This window comes from Podarcis raffonei, chromosome 3 (genome assembly GCF_027172205.1).
Source record: "Podarcis raffonei isolate rPodRaf1 chromosome 3, rPodRaf1.pri, whole genome shotgun sequence".
Classification (NCBI taxonomy): domain Eukaryota; kingdom Metazoa; phylum Chordata; class Lepidosauria; order Squamata; family Lacertidae; genus Podarcis; species Podarcis raffonei.
In genome coordinates, this window is record NC_070604.1 from 839,796 (window position 1) to 862,002 (window position 22,207).

Consider the following 22,207-nt stretch of genomic DNA (forward strand, 5'->3'; position numbering starts at 1 on the left):
CACACTGATAGAGTGAGGCGCCCCTTCAGGGGAAGCCCTACAGCAATCTATTTGCGGCCAGAGAATACAGACATCCTGGGAGGGGAGCCCTGCCATGGGCATCGTGGCACTTGAGGATACAACTTGGAACCAGGTCAAACTGGTCAAACTTTATTCAGCTTCACGTCAATTAAATGTTTAAATTTCTAACATTCCCATTAATCAAGAACTGAACTTGAAAATTTAGATTTAAGTTTAGGTTCCTTTGGTTCAAAAGAAACAACAGTTAAGGTGAAACTGCTTCCTACATTTTCTGATTGTTGCTAAACCTCAAAAAGTATAAAACTCCATTCCAACTATGTTTGATCAGTTTTATCAGTTAATCACCTTGCTTTATGGTAAAAAAGGTAAAGGACCCCTGGACTTAACCGTCCAGTCAAAGGTGACTATGGGGTGCAGCGCTCATCTCGCTTTCAGGTAAGGGAGCCGGCATTTGTCCGCAGACAGCTTTCTGGGTTATGTGGCCAGCATGACTAAACCTCTTCTGGTGCAACGGGACACAGTGACAGAAACCAGAACACATGGAAACACCGTTTACCTCCCCACCGCAGCTGTACCTATTTATCTACTTGTGCTGGTGTGCTTTCGAACTCCTAGGTTGGCAGGAGCAGGGACAGAGCAATGGGAGATCACCCTCTTGCGGGGATTTGAACCGCCGACTTTCTGATCAGGAAATTCAAGAGCCTCAGTAGTTTAGACCACAGCACAACCCCTCCCCCCACATATCTAGCTTTATGGACAACACAGCAGAAAAGGCTTAAAGTCAAACCAAGAGTCTAGATAACGGGTGTTTCACTCTGGCCTAGATTTGCTTCCCCAAAGATTACTCATTGTTATGAACGTTGTGTTTGCTAAAAACACTGAAAGGTGTTTCTCATAAAACAAGGATACTGCTTCAAATCAGGTTCTACAAATGTCATAAATGTACTCTCTTAAAAACCAAAGCTAGGAATCTGGGGGTTAGGATTCATTCACAGCCCCCAGCACATATTGGACATCCAAGTCTTCAGATTAGCAGTATGTTTCATAAAGAAGAGGAAGAGGAAGAGGAAGAGGAGGAGGAGTTTGGATTTGATATCCCTGATATCAAATATCAGGGATATCCTGCTTTATCACTACCCGAAGGAGTCTCAAAGCGGCTCACAATCTCCTTTCCTTCCTCCGCCACAACAAACACTCTGTGAGGTGAGTTGGGCTGAGAGACTTCAGAGAAGTGTGACTGGCCCAAGGTCACCCAGCAGCTGCAGGTGGAGGAGTGGGGAAGCGAACCCGGTTCACCAGATTACGAGTCTATCGCTCTTAACCACTACACCACACTGGCTCCCTCAAGCAAGACTGATTTGTCTACAAAACTGACAGAATTTTAAAACTTGTAGTTCCATTTAAACACACAGAAAGATTTACTACATAGAAAATCTCTCATAGATAGTTAAACTCTCATAAACTGGCCCAGGTATATAGAAACATCTCAAAGAATGGTAGGTTGCATTAATATCCCCTGTTATACAGAGAATGCAAGTGATTGCAACAAAATGTTGAATTGTGGTTTCTACTCAAGGTGGCCGGCATAGCCCTCTTCTGAGAGACGCCATTCCATTCTCTCTCCATGCCCCCCCCCCTTTTCCAACAGCCCATGATTTTCAACTAGGTTTTACTCAGATTAGGCCCACTGAAATAATTGGGCCTAACTTCTGCTCTTCAAATGGGTTTAAATACCTCTGGGGTTACTGAGCCTGCTCAGTGTTTTCAGCTGTTTTTGAAGTCCACCCTCCCCTCCCCTCTCCTCCCCACCAACAACTAGTTGTTTCCTCACTCCTGTATATGGACAGTGCCAGTTTGTCTACATAACAATCCCTAACAATTCTTCTTTTAATAATAAAATCAAAAGAAAAATAAAAAATCAGGAGTAAAAGGGATGCAATCATAGAATTACAAATGGGTACTTTTGTACTAGGGACACAGGGGGTGCTGTGGGTTAAACCACAGAGCCTAGGGCTTGCCGATCAGAAAGTCGGTGGTTCGAATCCCCGTGACGGAGTGAGCTCCCATTGCTTGATCCCTGCTCCTGCCAACCTAGCAGTTCAAAAGCACGTCAAAGTGCAAGTAGATAAATAGGTACCGCTCCGGCAGGAAGGTAAATAGCATTTCCATGTGCTGCTCTGGTTCACCAGAAGCAACTTAGTCATGCTGGCCACATGATCTGGAAGCTGTACGCCAGCTCCCTCGGCCAGTAAATTGAGATGAGCGCCGAAACCCCAGAGTAGTTCACAACTGGACTTAACTGTCAGGGGTCCTTTACCTTTTTACCTTACTTTTGTACTATGAAAGAAATAGAAAAAATAAAAAGGTCTTGCTTATAGGCACCACCAAATAAAGTATTTCAAAGGGATTTGCTATCCTTGTGAACTCAGTGCCATATATTTGATAAATAGCCCTCAAATAAGAAATAAATGAAATAAGAAGAATCAGAATGACCTCTGCTGACTTGAATATTACATGTCAATTTCTCTTTGACAGCAATAAGAATAACTTTCTTGCACCAGTTATCTAGGGTACATTGGTGCATCATGGCGCGCTTCTTCAGCCCAGAGCAAGGACAAATCAAGTGCCTACTGGAAGATACACAATTAACTGTTCACATAGAAGTGTTCACATTACCTTTCTCAAAAACAGACCAAATACATAGTTTAGTGTCTAGGATCACATTTCCCCCTTTAACTGTAATGATTTCTGTAATTACTTGTTTCCCAAATTTATGAACTTCAACACAACTCCTCATGTGCCAATAAGATCCTGGCTCCCCACAGCCCTGTGAGCACAAGGCTTGGGGAGGGATCTTTGACCCCATGGAGCCTTCAATGTAGGAGCTTATCCCCTATGATGTTTAACATCTACATGAAACAGCTGAGTGGGGTCATCCAGAGGTTTGGAGATCATTATCAGCAATATGCTTCTCTTTTACATCTGCAGGTGAAGCAGTGGAAGTGCTGGATGAGAGCCAACAAACTTAGCTCCAGCCATATAAGACTTGAGACACTGTTAGTGGGGGGGGGGAGTGTCCGTAGAACAGATGGATGGGAAGTGGTCTGCTTTTGATGGGGGTTACACTTTGTCTGAAGGAGCAGGTTCATAGCTTGGGGGTCCTCCTGAATCCTTGAGGCCTCCGTGGCACAGAGTGCCTTCCATCAGCTTCATCTGGTGGCCCAGCAGTGCCCCTATCTGGACAGGGAGAGACCCACTTATGTCGTCTATGCTCTGGTAACCTCTAGGTTCGATTACTGCAACGCTTTATATGTAGGGCTGCCTCTGAAGATGGTTTGGAAACTTCAGCTGGTGCAAAATTTGGCAGGCATGTCAAATGGAGGCCTGCACATTAGCTGAGATCCCACATTAGCTGAGATCGGTAGCGGATCATAAACAAGGACAAATGAGGGTAATCGTCCTTGCAAAAAAAAAAAAAAAAAACACCCAAGGGGCGAGCTCCACTTGCAGATTGTTTGATACCTGGCTCTCGTCCACCATGGATGACGGGAGGCAGGAGGTGCTGAGTGCAAAGCAATTCGCTTATTGGTAACCCTCTGATACAGCCATTATGGGGAGGGGTTCTTCTGTTTATTTGAAATAAATTGGATCTAATTTACAGGCATGTACTGGACTAATTGGACAAGATAATCTGCTAAATGAATCAGCCACTGAGCGGCAACATTTTGATCTGGAGAGATGATTTTCTACGTAGCGAACACTGGTATGTTGGGGGAAGCAAGCCTTTATGCTTTCTTTATATATCATGTTTGCTGCATTATTGATTTGGCAGACCTCCCCTTGAGTGCTAGTGGATTGATAAAAAGCAAAATGAATTAACAAGAATAAGATAATATTTATGGATTACTACAAAAATAGAACTGCGTGAGAGTATTGATATAATTTAAAGCATTGATCTTCCACTGAATCGCAATTAGGGCTATGGCCTTTGAAGATCTACCATGGCTCTGACGGGATGCCAGATTGTTAGCAGTGGAATGCTGGAGGATAAGATAAGTTGGAGACCTGCCTGGGGCAATGGCGGGACGCCAGACCTTTTCTGTATTAATGTGGCTACTATTCATAGAATCATAGAATCATAGAGTTGGAAGAGACCACAAGGGCCATCGAGTCCAACCCCCTGCCAAGCAGGAAACACCATCAGAGCACTCCTGACATATGGTTGTCAAGCCTCTGCTTAAAGACCTCCAAAGAAGGAGACTCCACCACACTCCTTGGCAGCAAATTCCACTGTTGAACAGCTCTTACTGTCAGGAAGTTCTTCCTAATGTTTAGGTGGAATCTTCTTTCTTGTAGTTTGGAACCATTGCTCTGTGTCCGCTTCTCTGGAGCAGCAGAAAACAACCTTTCTCCCTCCTCTATGTGACATCCTTTTATATATTTGAACATGGCTATCATATCACCCCTTAATCTCCTCTTCTCCAGGCTAAACATGCCCAGTTCCCTTAGCCGTTCCTCATAAGGCATCGTTTCCAGGCCTTTGACCATTTTGGTTGCCCTCCTCTGGACACGTTCCAGTTTGTCAGTGTCCTTCTTGAACTGTGGTGCCCAGAACTGGACACAGTACTCCAGGTGAGGTCTGACCAGACCAGAATACAGTGGCACTATTACTTCCCTTGATCTAGATGCTATACTCCTATTGATGCAGCCCAGAATTGCATTGGCTTTTTTAGCTGCCGCGTCACACTGCTGGCTCATGTCAAGTTTGTGGTCAACCAAGACTCCTAGATCCTTTTCACATGTACTGCTCTCAAGCCAAGTGTCACCCATCTTGTATTTGTGCCTCTCATTTTTTTGGCCCAAGTGCAATACTTTACATTTCTCCCTGTTAAAATTCATCTTGTTTGTTTTGGCCTAGTTCTCTAATCTGTCAAGGTCGTTTTGAAGTGTGACACCTCTGGGGTGTTAGCCACCCCTCCCAGTTTGGTTTCATCTGCAAATTTGATCAGGATGCCCTTGAGTCCATCATCCAAGTCGTTGATAAAGATGTTGAATAAGACCGGGCCCAAGACAGAACCCTGTGGCACCCCACTAGTCACTCTTCTCCAGGATGAAGAGGAACCATTGATGAGCACCCTTTGGGTTCGATCAGTCAGCCAGTTACAAATCCACTGAGTGGTAGCATAGTCAAGACCACATTTTACCAGCTTCTTTACAAGAATATCATGGGGCACCTTGTCAGATGCCTTGCTGAGATCAAGGTAGGCTACATCCACTGCGTTCCCTTCATCTACCAGGCTTGTAATTCTGTCAAAAAACGAGATCAGGTTAGTCTGACATGACTTATTTTTCAGAAATCTATGCTGACTATTGGTGATCACAGCATTCCTTTCTAGGTGCTCACAGACTGTTTGCTTAACGGTATGCTCCAGAATCTTCCCTGGTATTGATGTCAGACTGACTGGGCGGTAATTATTTGGGTCCTCTCTTTTCCCCTTTTTGAAAATAGGGACAACATTTGCCCTCCTCCAGTCTGCCGGGACTTCGCCTGTTCTCCAGGAATTCTCAAAGATGACTGCCAGTGGTTCTGAAATCACATCTACCAGTTCTTTTAATACTCTTGGATGCAGTTCATCTGGCCCTGGAGACTTGAATACATCTAGACTAGCCAAGTATTCTTGTACTATCTCCTTAGTTATTCTGGGCTGTGTTTCCTCTGCTGAATCATTTGCTCCAAATTCTTCAGGTCGGACATTGTTTTCTTTATTGGAGAAGACTGAGGCAAAGAAGGCATTGAGGAGTTCAGCCCTTTCTGTGTCCCCTGTTTGCATTTCACCATCTTCTCCTCTGAGTGACCCCACTGTTTCTTTGTTCTTCCTTTTGCGACGAACATACCCATAAAAGCCTTTTTTGTTGCTTTTAACCTCTCTAGCAAGCCTGAGTTCATTCTGTGCTTTAGCTTTTCTGACTTTGTGTCTACACGTGCTGGCTATTTGTTTGAATTCCTCTTTGGTGGTTTCCCCCCTTTTCCATTTTTTGTACACATCCTTTTTTAATCTTAACTCAGTTAAAAGTTCTTTAGATAGCCACCCTGGCTTCTTTAGGCACCTTCCATGTTTCCGTCTCATTGGTATTGCCTGAAGTTGTGCTTTTACTATCTCCCTCTTAACAAACTCCCAGCCATCATGAACTCCCTTTCCTTTTAGTATTACTGTCCATGGGATCTCACTCAGCACTTCCCTAAGTTTTATGAAGTCGGCTTTCTTAAAGTCGAGAAATTGAGTCCTAGTATGCTTGGCTGCTCCTTTCCGCTGTATAGTAAACTTCAGAAGAGCATGATCACTCGCGCCTCATGATCCTTCCACTTCTACCCCACTAACCAGGTCATCAACATTGGTTAGGGCCAGATCTAAAATGGCTGTTCCTCTTGTTGCTTCTCCCACTTTCTGGACAATGAAGTTGTCTGCAAGGCCAGTGAGGAATCTGTTTGACCTTATGCTCTTGGCTGAGTTTGACATCCAACAAATACCCGGGTAATTGAAGTCCCCCATTACTACTATCTCCCTTCCTTTTGCATGCTTGGCCATCTGTTCCAGGAAGGCATCATCTATGTCCTCCGTTTGGCTTGGGGATCTATAGTAAACTCCCACAATGAGGTCCCTGTTATTCTTCTCTCCCTTAATTTTGACCCAAATGCTCTCACTTTGGCTTTGAGGTTCTAAATCTTGGATCTCTTCACAGGTATACACATCCCTGACATATAACGCTACTCCTCCTCCTTTCTTGTCTGGTCTGTTTCTCTGAAATAGATTGTATCCCTCCATTATTACATTCCAGTTGTGGGACTTATCCCACCAGGTTTCAGTGATGCCTATTATGTCATATTTAGTTTGCTGTACCAAGAGCTCAAGCTCATCTTGTTTATTTCCCATGCTTTGCGCATTAGTGTACAGACATTGAAGTCCATTAATCATTCCCCCGTGTCTCTTGTTTAAGGATTTTCCCCTCCCACCACTAGGTCTGCGTGCTGTTTGCTCCATTTGGTCTATGACATTTGGATGATCATCTTCATCAATTGATAGGCTCCTACCTTCAAGAGCACTGTCTCCCCTCCCCCATAGTCAGTTTAAAGCCCTCCTGATGAGGTTTCTGAGATTTTTGGCAAAAACATTCCTGTGAGGTGCAGCCCATCGCTTGCCAGAAGTCCATCTTCAAGAAACTGCAGTCCGTGATCTAAGAATCCAAACCGTTTGCGAAGCCAGCTGTTCACTTCCACTATTTTTCCCTCTCTCCCTGGGCCACGTCGTTCAACTGGGAGGACAGATGAGATGACAATTTGTGCATTTAATTGCTTCAATTTCCTGGCCAGAGCCTCGTAGTCTCTTTTGATCTTCTGGAGGCTATTGAATTATTGTAATTAAAATTAATTTAAAATACAAAATTTGGCAGCCAGGTTGCTCACCAGGACAAAACAGTTTGAGCATATGACACTGATCCTGGTCCGACTGCACTGGCCACCAATTAGTTTCTGGGCCCAATTCAAAATGTTGCCTTTGATCTATAAAGCCTTAAACAGCTCAGGACTACAATACCTCAAGGCCTGCCTCTCCCCCTATGAATTGGCCTGGACCCTGAGATCATCCTCGGAGGCCCTTCTTCATGTGCCTCCTCCACGAGAGGTCTGGAATATGGCAACACGAGAACAGGCCTTTTGGGCAGTGCTCCCTGTTTGTGGAATACTTCCCTCAGGGAGATTTAGTTGGTGCCTTCATTATGCACCTTTTGGGGCCAGATGAAAATGTTCCTCTTCAACCAGGTCTTGGGCTGATTAACATTCTAGACACCTTTTAATGTCTGTTGGGGGGGGTTGTTTTGTTTTGTTTTAAATGTGTTGGGGGAGGGGGTTATTGGTTTGTTCCTTTTGTTCCTGTTTTTATTGTGTATATTGTGTTTCTTGCATTTTTATGCTGTAGACTGCCCTGAAATCTTTGGGTGAAGGGAAGCAGTAAAATTTAAAATAAAGTAATTTGATCTGATTGACAGAAATATAACAGGAGTTATGCAAGTTGTGGCTGGGCTTCTAACCAACCTACCGGAAATATACTAAGAGCCTCTGAGCTTTGCACCCAGCAAGTGGAACGAAGGAGAAAGGCCAACAGGACAAGTGGCACTGCTCTCCAGAAGGCAGAGTCCCTGCATTTCTCTTTTAGGAAATGCTCCACATCCCTTAACCATCTAATATGGACAGCTAGAGAACCCTCATCTGAAGCTCGGTCCTGCTTTTTCCTCACTCCCACCCAACAGCTCTGAACAACTGAAATAGGCCCCTTTCTTCCATTCTTATCTCCCTTGCTTCCAGCAAGCCTTGTGTTCCTGCCCCCTCTCCGTTTAGTTTGCACCAGATCATAGCCCAGCAAACACATGCCCACACCAAAGCCAAAAAGGCCTCCAAGCAGAGAATGTGAAGGAGAATCTCCCTGAGGGTGGTCTACATGGCACTGCTGGGGAATCTGCTTTTCCCTCAGACTGGCTTGGTACAGCTGCCGTCCTCAATGGGAAGAGCTGCCTAGTTTAAAGGCAGAGAATCCTAAAAATGGAAGAGAGGGACCCTGAAAGTGCCCATCAACAGTTGGCACCTGCCACGCAGACTGAGCAGGCCCACACTCGTTCCTCTGGCCCCACTTCCACAGCACAGGCATCACCAAGACTCGGCACCTGAACTAGCTATGGGCATATAGGGCAATGCTAATTAAAACACCCAACTGACTGGCTGCATGAAATTCAGCAGCTGACAAACAGTTGCCGCAGCACCCAAGAGTGAAGTGTGACAGCACCCAATGGTTGCTCTGTGTGAGATATCCAGAAAATGGTTCGCAGGAGCTGGGAGGAATGCTTGCTACACTGTGCCTCAGCCAATAAACTAGATTAAATCTCTGCATACAGAAATGTTAATTTCTCCACCAAAATTTAGTTCTGCACCAAGTACATCTTAAGTATCACATTTCTCTGATTGTAGAAATACAGAGTGCTTTGGTTTTATTTTGTCCATAAGGAAAAAATAAGAGTTACTTTGCGCACTGGTGGCTCTAATAGTTTACCTCTGCATCGTAGCGAACAGCTGCAGAGAGCAAGGAGAAAGCGTTCTCCACAGTGATCCCTCTTTTGATAAGATGCTGACAGAGTTTTTTCAGTCTGTTTTCGCAATATGATGTGGCCAAATCCAGAAGCCCTAAAATCAAAATGCCACATTAAAATGTTATTTTTTCTGTTCTTAACAGCTCCAGTGCAGCATTTCTCTGTACACTCAGCATAGGACATATGAAGCGGAATCATAAAATAATGGTAAGAGGTAAATACATCATCCTCACCCCACTGGATAGGAAACCAACCACAAAACTGGGATAGCAGCATTGGAACGCCAGGAAAAAGGGAGCGGGAATCAGCAGGCAGTAAAGATGAAAGACAAGAGTTATTCCATGCTCAAGGATGGGGGAGATCCTTCCTCAGAGGGACATTTCCCACAGCAATTATTGAATACAAGCAACATTACAGCGTCTCCTGTTGAGTCCACTGCATTTGTGTCAACTGTCCTTTGAATTTGAGAATTGCTGCTGGAAACATGAGCTCAAGAAAGGATTTCTTCTCTTGAAACATGCCAAGGGGAAAAAAAATCTCATTTCCAGTGCTTTTTTCGGGGGGGGGGGGTGCCGCATGATCCCCCCCCCCCGATTTCTCTCACACTGTGTACCATTGAGTACGGCCGGGGGAAAACACTGCTCATTTCTAGCACCTAGATTTCCTCCCTCTGCTCTGTTTCCTCAAGATAGAATCCAGTTTTTTAAAGGTCCCCACCCCTTAAAACTAGCTTCCATTGGCCTAGAAGGAACCACCCGTGTATTGGCAAATAAATACAGCAAATTAATGATACTATAACTGCAAGCTGCTCTTTTTGAAGTAAAAACTCTCCAAATGAATTTTCATTTTTAGCACCAATTTGAAACAATAGTGCTCAGAGCCCAGATCCATTTTTTTTGAAGCAAGCTGCTCTACTTTCATCAGCTCAGTTCACCCCAGACCAGCACTGTCGGCTGACAGGGTCCATAAGACAACAGAGGCCTCAAGAGCTGTTGCAGACACCTTATTTCCAAACCCCATCCCTGGCAAAAATGCAAGCAGGACAGGCAAAGGTGCACTGGCTGAATTGTCTCGTTTAACTGCCACTGGGGATGTGTCTCCATGTCTATTTCTTCTTCCCTTCCCTTTCTTGAAACAAAGTCAGTTCTCCACAATTTCTTTGCACAATTTAGCCCCCGTCCCCAAGTGCTACCTATCGCGTCTTCAGGTGGCAGATCAACGCTGTCTGTGTAGAGATACTCCAGAAAAGCACGGTATACCGGGTAGGAAAACTGGTCAATTTCTATCACCTCCTTCATGTCTTCATTCCAATAGGACTGGAACATAGTACGAAAATGCTCACATCTGTTGGGAGGGGGAGGAAAAAACTACATTCCAGATTCTGCAGAATACATTAGGAACATGGGAAAGTACCACCTAAGAATTCATCACAATATTCTGTACTCCTCCCCTGCCCCCAATAGTTTAAGTTAGAATTGGGACATACTCATCATGACAGTGGGTTGTAGCCAGTGGGTTGTGCCCCCAAAAAGCACATTTGCAAAAGTGGATTTTTGTTTTGTACCCTACTCAATTGCATTTCATTTTTATCTAATTTCTATGAAATGTTATTTAATGTTGTTGAAAGCATATACTGCACCAAGATCTGCAATAGGAAGTGGGAGACTGGTGAAGTTTGGATGAACCTGGCATGAGAATAAAACAAATTAAAATAAAAGGAGTGGGAAAGGTCTGGTTGATTAAAGAAACAAAGATGAACAATCAAGTTTATTAGACACTTTGGACATAGCATTAGCACTCGGCCACAGGCATTAGACACAAGTATTACCTGATTTTCAAGACAGCTTTATGTACATAAATGAATTTTCCATCTACTCTAAATTTTAGATCCGAGGTTTCAGGGCTATCAAATTCTCTCTTCAGGGACTCTGTCACTGTTAAGAAGTCCTCATGCTCTGCAAAGATTAAACATCATTATACTGAAAGCAATATTAAGGCTCCGTACACAGTCTGCATCCAAGGTGCTTTCACTGCTGCTTTGAGAAGCAACATACACACAGAGCTAACCATAATCTGCATCTGTCCTGCAGTTTCTTATGAAGTACTGCATTTTGGATGCCTTTCCCCCACAAACCAGCTTCTGTCTTAATTAAAGATGCAAATACATGTTAAAAGGAGAGGAGATAGTTTTCCACAAGTTCATTAAGGAGGAATCCACAGAATTGTCACTGTGATTAGCTGACTGTTTAAATTCTGGCTGTCATAATTGGGGGCAATCTCTATCAAGGAAAAATATGTTCTGTTGTTCATGTGCTTTTTTAAAAAAAAACCAGGCCAGCATTTGCTCAAAATGAGCAGGAGGTTAATGAAGTTACCAGCCTCTGCTGTTGTGTCACTAGTCTCCCACTCTGTCATTTTAAAACAGCGTTAATTCTCCTTAGCCTTTTCATTTCCACTGCTGCTTGCTTTATTGGGTGAGGGTGGCGGCTGCAATAGCAACTTAGTAACAACTTAAAAGAGTGTGTTAAAATATTGCTGCATAACAGCCCTGAGACCCAATCTACTTCTTCTTTTAAGAAAAAGGAAAATGCACTCCTGGGGACATGAATTTGTTGGAGCATGCTTAACATTTTCCCTTTGGGCTGTTGGTTTTTAAAACTGCTGAAAGCCACTTGCAAGAGTCATCCCATTCTCCCAAGTGCTGCTGTTGCAGTTAACTTCACAGCACCTCACCCAAATACATGCCCCTCTTTTTAAAAATAAATAAAATCCAAAGCCAGGAGGAGGCATAGGCATAGGCAAACTCCGGCCCTCCACATGTTGGGACTACAATTCCCATCATCCCTGACCACAGGTCCTGTTAGCTAGGGGTGATGGGAATTGTAGTCCCAAACATCTGGAGGGCCGGAGTTTGCCTATGCCTGGCCAGGAGAATGGAAACACAACAGTCTTCTCTCAGCTTCCCATTCCAGCAATGAGCAGAACTCATTAAAGTCTCTCAGCTAAAGCCGCCCAGCATCGCCTGCCAAAAAACCCAATATGGAGATAATAATCACGGCCTGCATTCACATTTTCATTCTCAGGGTACTTTTACAAATGAGAAGTCACATTTTTTGTCTTAAGTTAAACTTGAGGGAGGGATCCCGAGCTCCTGCCTTGGCTGCTCTCTCTTGTCACTCTTTCTCCCAATCAGAGCGACACTAAAATTCTAGCTCTTTCCATTGTTCTCTATGGATGCTTCTACCACAGGAAGAGCAACTAAGAGCTTTAAAATGAACCAAAAGTCCTTTCTCCAGATAGTGGGCATGTCACTAAAGGTTTTATTTCACTTCCTTCATTAGTTAGGAGAAATGAAAGACAAGAGCAAGTTCTTGTTTCCTATAAAATATTTGGGTCAAATGCAAATATTTTGCCTCTTATTTACAATTCTAAAATAGCTGGAGACTTGCTTTTTCTTTTAAATTAAAAACAGAATCTTGACAAGCCAACAGTCCAAATGTGTGGTGGCGGGACTGGGGCCAGGTGTGACCAGACCTTGAACAGAATCCTGCTCCATCCCTTCCCCCCAATCCTGATCACTTCTCCCAGCAAGCGCCCTCTGCTAAAAGGCATTGCAGCTGACCTCTCTCACCCCCCACCGCATGAAAGATGGGTATTTTGCACTATCCACAGGAAAAGCCAAGAGTGACAATCCAATGGTCTGGAGGCTGAACTTTTGGGTTCCTTTGATGCTATTTTCCCCTCCCACAGAAATAAGTGAAAGCTGCCCATTGAAAATGGAAAGAAATCCAGGATGTTCATTAGCATAGCTGTAATTGAGCATCAGTGGGCCTGCCTAGAACAAAAAAGAGAATAGTTAATACTTCAAGTTGTATTTTCCCACATAAAGGATGATCTAAGTTTAAGTTTTAAGCATTTTTTTAAAAAATGCACTGCAAATGCCAATACCGCAGGTGGCAGGTGTGTGTTATTGCTAAGAACTGCTTACCACATTTCTGTAGTATTAATATTGCAAATCAGAGATGGGGCTGAGACTGTTTTGAACATCTAGCCAAAAGCTCTCACATAGCAGCAAGAGGTCAGTCCCTCTGAGGTCTTCTTTCGGCTGAAACTGTGTGGCTTTGTATACTTTGCATATGGACATGATGCACTTTTAAGATTTTTTTTAAAACCCACAATTACATTTTCCATGCTAAATAGCGTGAACTTTCATCTTTGCTCCTTCCTTTTGCTCAATTAAGGACCACTGCCATCCCATCACAGCTACACTACATGATTGCCTTCCAGGGACAGCTCACCCTTAAGGGATCTAAAGCTGGAGACTCTGCTAAATCTTGCTATTGGAAGTCTCGGGTGGACAACACAGAGAGATGTTAACCAAGAGACTGAGAGAAATTCATCTGGGGGAAACTGTGGTGGCGCAGTTGACAGAAAGTCACTGACGGGACTTTTTGTGGAGATGGTATTCCCTAGCCTTGTTAGCTCAGGTGTTGGACTCTGCTCTCGTACAGATGATGTTGTGCCAGGGCAGGTGCAAAGAACCAAGAGCCTGCCTATAGGAAGAGAGGAAAGCATTTTGTGAAATGCCAGTGGTTGAGAGTTTGGGAAACAGATCTAGACTTTGGAGGTGAAGGAGACTCTGTTCTTTATGTACGGTACACTCCCAGGGTGGAGAGAAGAGTGCTGAAATTCTTTAAAAGGACATGAAGGGATTGAGACTTGAGAGAGAGAGGTACGAGAACAATGCCTTTGGTCCTATAACCTCCTCACCATTATTTGTGCAGGGAGCAGCCAGCTATACTTGTTCTGAATGAAGTGAGGCATTTTTACTATTTTTCACAGGGTACCAGAAGTGATTGTTTGACTATCAAGCCTGGACAGAGTTTGGAAAACCTCATCTCCAAGCTCTGTAAAAATAAACAGCAGCCGTGTTAGAGCCACTGCAGCCTGGAGGTTAGCGTGCTGGACAACAACCAAAGTTCAAATCCCTGCCTGCCCACCCCTGGTCCTGCCATGAAGTTCACTCTATAGTAATACTATAGAGGAGGACAAGCAATGAAAACAAGCAAAGCTGTGCCTTCTGACCATTAGAAGCCTGACTCAAATCCTTTTTGGTATTTGCATCCTTTGGCAGACTTTGCCCAGTGCTTTCTCCCACCCCAAGCCAGCGAAACTAGAAGCTTGTTTTCAGTGTTTAATAATAAAAAGTTGAGCATGTTCTCACCTACTGAGAGTAGACGCCACATCACAGCAGGAGTGGAAAAGCAAGCAAACACATCATCAGTGCAGGAAAAGTGGGTAACATGGGGAAGAACCACCGATTGCCCCCGACACTGACCCCACATGTATACCAGGCCACTCTGTGTCTTGGCAGCAGAAGTGTGAGCAGAATGGCAAGCTGCAATCTCTACTACTCTGAAAGAAAGAAAGAAAGAAAGAAAGAAAGAAAGAAAGAAAGAAAGAAAGAAAGATACAGGTTAGTCAGCTGCTGACACCAGACATTTACAGTACACAAAGAATTGCATAATATGTCATGAAGTGTCAGGGAACTGCCATCGGAGCTAGAGGCAGAGGCAAGACTCCAAAGCGATGCTGGAGAAGGGCCCAGCAGGGAGAGAGGCAGCTCATCGGCTGGGGAAAGAAATCAGCGTGACACCAGGGATAAAGGGGGGCAGATGGGGGAATCGGCGAAAGGGCTCCAGGACTCCTCGCCGGAGACCAGCGGGGCGAGCACGGGTCCTCCGCTGCCCACACCCACCCTGCGCAGAAGACTTCCGCGCAGGGAGAGTAGGCGGAGACTTGGCGTCAAAGAACTTCTTTGCTGGAAGAGGTTCAAGAAACGCCCACTGACGGATTCTGCTAGCGACTGAAACAGCCACAAAGTGAAGGGCTGTCCAGACAGAAAAGGTTTAACCAGGCAACCTAGCCAGGAGTGGCGGCAACTTACGCACGAGCAACCCCTATAACCATTACAGCAATCCGTCAGTCTCTGACGTTGCTTGTGCGCAGCGACAGGCAGGCAGCATAATGAGCCAAACCGGAGAAGCCGGCGCAACGGAGCAAGCAGCTGGAGTGCAAAATCTGGTGGAGAGGAACCGAGATTTGGAACGCCGTGGCTGGACGAAAGGCGGACTCAGGATGCACAGGTCAGACCCACCCAAAGGTACTGGGACTGGTACACAAGTTTGGGGGGAAGCCCCAGGACTACAACGCGTTCCGAACGGAAATAGAGTACGCTTTGGAACTGCAGCATAATGACTTTGCTGATGATGGGGAAAGGGTGGCCTATATTGTCGGGCATCTACAGGATGGGGCCCGGGAATGGATCAGGCCCCTAATGGCGACGCAAAATGCTGCCTTGAAGGACCTTAGGAAATTTTTTCAGGCGATGAATGCAATGTATTCCAGTGAAGTGGAGCAAAATGTGACTCGACGAGAATTGTTGGAGTGCAAGCAGGGGAGCCAGTTAGAGACTACTGGTCGCGCTTTGCGATGTTGATCCACCGGCTAGGGTGGGATCTGGACTCTGAACCCATTCAAATGTTGTTTGAGGAGGGGTTGTCCCCAACTGTGAAGGACAAGCCTTCCCACGCGCCCCGCCCGCAGTCGATGGATCAGCTGACCAAGGCTGTGCTTGCGATTGGAGTAAGACAGGAAGCGCGGGCTCAGGAGAAGCGCGAAGGGAGAGGGGAACGTTGCCATGACTACCGCATTCCTGAAATACCGAGGCAGCCTTCCCAGCCGGCTGAGCCAATGGAAATAGATGGCGCGCGAGAGAGGTTTCAAACTCCAGTGAAGGTCGCAAGAGGGAGGGAAAGGATTGGAAAACCACCAAGAAGTGTTTCCTCTGCCAACAGCCAGGACATTTTGCCAGGGTCTGCCCTCAAAGAAAGGCCTGGCAAGGGATGTTGGGAGCTGCTGGCTGTGAGGAGGAGGGGGAAAAGGGGCAGGCCCAGGGAACGACAACGCTTGGCTGCCAATCAGCGGGGGCAGCAGCCAAGCCAGCAACCAATAGAAGTGCCCCAGCCAGACCCTCCCAGGGCAGCTATAGCCATAGAAGTGGTGCTAGAACTCCCGAATGGGCACCCCGTCAAAGTTAAGGGACTGCTGGATTCAGGCAGCTCCTGCAATTTCTTCAGCAAGGACTTCGCTCTAGAGCACCAACTCCACCTGCTGCCCTGGATTTTCCCTTGCAAGTGACCACCATCGATGGCAGGGAACTTCTGGGAGGGGAAGTGACGCACCAGACCCCACCAATGAGAATGAGGGTTTCCAGGCACACGGAGACCATTGCCTTGCACGTAGCCACACTGGCAGGACCCCCAATAATACTGGGGATGAGCTGGCTGGCACTGCATGATCCAGTAGTGGCATGGCATCAGCGGTCGGTCACCTTTGGGTCAGCTTACTGCTTGGAACACTGTCTGGGGGGGGGGGACCCAAGGATGACAGTGGCCAGGGTGGCTGGGATGGCTGTGGAGCCAAAGGAGGAGGTGCCGCCACAATATGCTGACCTGAAGGAGGTTTTCAGCGAGAAGGAGGCGGATAGACTACCCCCCCCATAGGCCCTTTGACTGCCAAATCAACTTACTCCCAGGGGCTCAGCTGCCGGTGGGTAAGCTGTACACCATGTCCGACCAGGAAATGCAGGAGTTGCGGCAATTTATTGACAAGAACCTGAAGAGAGGTTTCATAAGAGAATCAAAGGCGGTGGGGGGCAGTTCTTTGTGGACAAAAAGGATACTAATCAGCCCAGATTAGTCATAGATTACCGGGCCCTGAACCTTGTATCAGAACCCATGACCTTCCCAATGCCCAGGATTGACGACATTTTAACACGGGTGAGGCAGAGGAAAATCTTTACCAAGCTGGAGCTCAGGGGAGCGTACAATTTGATTAGGATGAGGGAGGGGGACGGATGGAAAACCACCATGTTCACCCCCCTGGGGGCCTTTGAGTACTTAGTTATGCCATTTGGATTACAGTTGGGCTCCGCCTGCTTTCAAGCATTCATGCACCACGTGTTGGGGTCCTTGCTGTACAAGAACTGCGTGGCCTTTTTGGACGACGTCTTTATTCTGACAATGAGAAGCAACATGTCAGAGACGTCAGGGAAGTGCTAAAGAGACTGCAGAAGCACCAGTTGTGGGTCAAGCTGGAAAAATGCCAATTTCACGCAAGGGAGGTCGAGTTTTTGGGGTACAAGTTGTCAGATAAGGGCCTAGCTACGGACCCCAGCAAGGTGCAGGCGGTACTGGAATGGAAGGCCCCCAAAACCCGGAAGGATGTGCAGAGGTTCCTAGGGTTCAGCAACTTCTACAGGAAGTTCATCAAGAACTTCGCCCACTTGACAGCGCCCATCACAGATTGTCTCAGTAGCAAAAAGAAGTTCGTCTGGACAGAAAGGGCCCAGCAATCCTTTGAAAGACTGAAGAGGGCGTTCTCTTCGGAAGAGCAGCTCCTGCACGTGGATCTGGAGAAGCCCACGAGGCTGGAGACCGACGCGTCAGACCGGGCCATCGGAGCGGTACTGTTGCAGCCAGGGGCCCAGCAGGGCTGGAGGCCGTGCACCTTTTTCTCGAGGAAGCTGAGCAAGTCGGAGCAAAACTATACGGTGTATGACCGCGAACTGCTTGCAATTTATGCAGCGTTTCGCCGATGGAGACATCTGTTGATAGGGGCGCAGCACAAGATCCAGGTTTGTACGGATCACAAGAACTTGGAATACTGGAGGACTGCGCGAGTACTCAACCAGAGACAGATTCGATGGGCACAGGAGTTCTCCAAGTTTTCCTTCGAGATCCGGTATATGCCGGGAGAGGAAAACGTTAGAGCAGATGCTCTCTCCCGGAAGCCGGAGTACATGGAAGGAGAGGGACTGCCGGAAGTCTGACACGTGTTCCCTGAAAACCGATGGGTGTGTAGGGGAGTGTTGGTTGGGAAACGAGAATTGGCCAGGCTTACTAGAAACGACGAGTTCGCTCAAACTAAAATCAGGGAACTCCGGGAAGGAAGGGAAAACCATGGAGAGTTTGAGGAAAAGGAAGGGCTACTGTACTATAAGGGGGTGCTGTACGTACCGGGGGAGACCTTGAGGGGAAGGGTACTTAAACAACTCCACGACAACCCAACAGCGGGGCACTTTGGTCAGCACAAGACCATGCTGCTTGTCACCAGGCAGTTCTGGTGGCCAAGGGTAAGGGAAGATGTACGGGAATATGTGCGAGGGTGCGACCGCTGCCAGAGGGCAAAGGGGGAGAGGGCTGCCCCCGCAGGGTTACTGGAACCCTTACCCACGCCGGGAAGACCCTGGGAGGTGGTGTCCATAGATTTTATGACAGATTTGCCCAAGTCAAGAGGGAAGACAGCAGTCATGGTAGTAGTCGATCTACTGACGAAAATGTGCCATTTCATAGCTTGCTCACATGCAGTGACGGCAGAGGAAACAGCCAGGTTGTTTGTGGATCACATCTTCAGGCTGCATGGGACTCCCTCGAGGGTCATCTCAGATCGCGGGAAACAATTTACTTCCCGGTTCTGGAGGAAGCTCATGAGCTTGCTGCAGGTCGAGGTGGGCTTCTCGACGGCGAGACACCCGGAAACCAACGGGCAAGCAGAAAGAGCGAACAGTATACTACAGCAATACCTACGCTGCTACGTCAGCGAGAGACAGAACGATTGGGTAGAGAAACTAGCGCTGGCTGAATTTGCGTACAATAACGCTGAACACGTGTCCACGGGAATGAGCCCGTTCATGGCCAATTATGGGTGTCACCCCAGGGCCTTCCCGGGGGGGAGGGGGAGGAAGGATGGAGTGTACCTGCGGCAGAGCAGTTTGTGGAAGAAATGGAGGCCTTGCACCAACAACTCAAGATGAACTTGGAGCGGGCCAAGGAAATTTACAAGAGGCAGGCAGACAAGCACCGTCGGGAAGGGGGGACCATACGGGTGGGAGACCGGGTGTGGTTGTCAACCCAAGGGTTACCCTTTAAGGGAGGGGCAAGAAGTTGCAGCCGAGGCGGCTGGGACCTTTTGAGGTAACACAGCAGGTGAACCCTGTGGCATTCAAGCTCAAGTTGCCTGACAGCATGAAGATACACCCGGTGTTCCATAGGTCCCTACTCTCACCATACAGGGAGGGGCGGGAATTCCCGGGGCGGGAGGGAGAAGTCACCACACACCCACAGGTAGAGGAGAGGGAACACCACAACCAAGCCACGGAAATACTCAATTCAAGGTGGCGAGGGCGCAAGGTGGAGTACTTGGTAGCTTGGGAGGGAGAACCCAGGTCAGAAAACACGTGGGTCCCCGCGGAGGCAATCAATGACGGGTATCTTGTGGAGGAGTTCCACAGCCTGTTTCCAGACAAACCAAAACCACTAGCGAGATTCTGGGAGGAGCAATTTGGAACCACAGACAACGAAGAGGACTTTGTGGGTTTTCCTGCCTCCGAAGAGGAGGGAGGAGAAGCGTCAGAGGGAGAAGAATCAGACTGGGAGGCCCACCCCGCGGGAAGAGATCAGAGTGGGTGGGAAGCGGGTTTTGAATCCTCAGAGGATGGCGACAGCTCCTTCTGGGGATTCCCCGCATCGTCGGCCGAGGAAAAGGACGAAGTTGGATCAAAAGGTTGGGCCGGGGGTGGAGGGGGTCCTGGGGGGGAGGTGGATGTCAGGGAACTGACATCGGAGCCAGAGGCGGAGGCAAGGCTCCCAAGTGATGCTGGAGAAGGGCCCAGCAGGGAGAGAGGCAGCTCATCGGCTGGGGAAGGAAATCAGCGTAACACCAGGGATAAAGGGGGGCAGATGGGGGAATCGGCGAGGGGGCTCCAGGACTCCTCACTGGAGACCAGCGGGGAGAGCACGGGTCCTCCGCTACCCACACCCACCCTGCGCAGAAGACTTCTGCGCAGGGAGAGTAGGCGTAGACTTGGCGTCAAAGAACTTCTTTGCTAGAAGAGGTTCAAGAAACGCCCACTGACGGATTCTGCTAGCGACTGAAACAGCCACGAAGGGAAGGGCTGTCCAGACAGAAAAGGTTTAACCAGGCAACCTAGCCAGGAGTGGCGGCAACTTACGCACGAGCAACCCCTATAACCATTACATGAAGGTATACATGGAGATTACAGGAAGTGTCATAACAGACTATGCAAAACATAAACAAATTCAGTTATCACAAGACTCCATAGCTAGTAGCTTTAGTGCTAAAAATGGGAGATTCATGAATGTCTCTTTAGGATGCACACCCTCTTCCTCTAAAAGTACATGCACCTCAAGGCATTTATCACAGTATTTATGCTCAATGGCACAAGAATTTACCCTTTAATAAAATTAATTAACACATTTATTACATCATTCCCAGTCTAAGAGGTCATGTGCATCACTGAACAATTGCCATATATAACTGGCAATGGGCAATCAAGGCCAGCTGCCTCAGACTGCATCTTGCAGGAGACACAGAGGAGGCCCCAGCTGTGAGGGGTGATGAAACCTGCAGCCCACTATCACCTGCAAGGCCACAGGTGGGGAGAGTGTGCCTGTTCCACAAGATCTAAGCAATTAAATAATCCAGCTGCCAACCTGCCAAAAACACCAACATCTGCAAATGGCAGGAAGAGAGGAGTCCTCCCCCCCCCCCCCGTTGCCTCTGCAAACAGGAAGCAGATTTGTCTTGGTCTTCAAGCCGCCTAGATTTCAAACAGAGCAGGCAAAGGAAGTGTTTCTTTGCCCACATGATGCCCACATGATGTGATTGCTGGAAGCTACAGAACCCATTCCCCTTCATGGATCACTGCCTTGCCGTGGCGAAGGGGCTTGAAGAACTCAGAGAAGCTATGAACTACGCCGAGCAGGGCACACAAGATGAACAGGTCATAGTGGAGAGTTTTGACCAAACGTGATCCACCTGGAGGAGGAACCGGCAAGCCACTCCAGTATCCTTGCCAAGAAAACTCCATGGACAAAGACAACAGGCATATAAAAGTTATGACGCTGGAAGATGAGCCCCTCAGGTCGGAAGGCGTCCAACATGCTACTGGGGAAGAGCGGAGGGCAAGTACAAGTAGATCCAGAGCTGATGAAGCGGCTGGGCCAAAGCCGAAAGGACGCTCAGTTGCGGATATGCCTGGAAGCGAAAGGAAAGTCCAATGCTGTAAAGAAAAATATTGCATAGGAACCTGGAATGTAAGAACCATGAACCTAGGTAAGTTGGAGGTGGTCAAAAATGAGATGGCAAGAATAAATATTGACATCCTGGGCATCAGTGAACTAAAATGGACGGGAATGGGCGAATTCAGTTCGGATGACCATCACATCTACTACTGTGGGCAAGAAACCCGTAAAAGAAATGGAGTGGCCCTCATAGTCAACAAAAGAGTGGCGAAAGCTGTATTGGGATGCAATCTCAAAAATGATAGAATGATCTCGATACGAATCCAAGGCAGACCTTTTAACATCACAGTAATCCAAGTTTATGCACCAACCACTGGTGCTGAAGAAACTGAAATTGACCAATTCTATGAAGACTTAGAACACCTTATAGAAGTGACACCAAAGAAGGATGTTCTTCTCATTATAGGGGATTGGAATGCTAAAGTAGGGAATCAAGAGATAAAAGGAACAACTGGCAAGTTTGGCCTTGGAGATCAAAACGAAGCAGGGCAAAGGCTAATAGAGTTCTGTCAAGAGAACAAGCTGGTCATCACAAACACGCTTTTCCAACAACACAAGAGACGTCTCTACACATGGACATCACCAGATGGGCAGTATCGAAATCAGATTGATTATATTCTCTGCAGCCAAAGATGGAGAAGCTCTATACAGTCAGCAAAAACAAGACCTGGAGCTGACTGTGGCTCAGATCATCAGCTTCTTATAGCAAAATTCAAGCTTAAACTGAAGAAAGTAGGAAAAACCACTGGGCCGGTAAGATACAATCTAAGTCAAATCCCTTATGAATACACAGTGGAAGTGAGGAACAGGTTTAAGGATTTAGAATTGCTGGACAGAGTGCCTGAAGAACTATGGATGGAGGCTCGTAACATTGTACAGGAGGC

The 22,207-nt window shown here is 47.0% G+C and overlaps 1 protein-coding gene across 7 annotated transcripts in view; it reads right to left on the reverse strand.

Annotated features, from left to right (window-relative positions):
- The window catches only part of RCBTB1 (RCC1 and BTB domain containing protein 1), a 51,344-nt gene that overhangs the window by 3,105 nt on the left and 26,032 nt on the right, over nucleotides 1-22,207 (reverse strand). For 3 of the 7 annotated variants that reach the window (XM_053380252.1, XM_053380253.1, XM_053380259.1), the window contains 4 exons: nucleotides 14,381-14,571; nucleotides 10,985-11,111; nucleotides 10,349-10,500; nucleotides 9,120-9,250 (listed from right to left, as the gene is read on the reverse strand). In XM_053380252.1, coding sequence (XP_053236227.1) covers nucleotides 9,120-9,250; nucleotides 10,349-10,500; nucleotides 10,985-11,111; nucleotides 14,381-14,571 — 601 coding nt within the window. Of the gene's footprint in view, nucleotides 1-9,119; nucleotides 9,251-10,348; nucleotides 10,501-10,891; nucleotides 11,112-12,890; nucleotides 12,992-14,380; nucleotides 14,572-22,207 lie in introns of those variants that run through there. The other 4 variants (XM_053380254.1, XM_053380257.1, XM_053380256.1 and 1 more) reach the window with 4 other exon arrangements.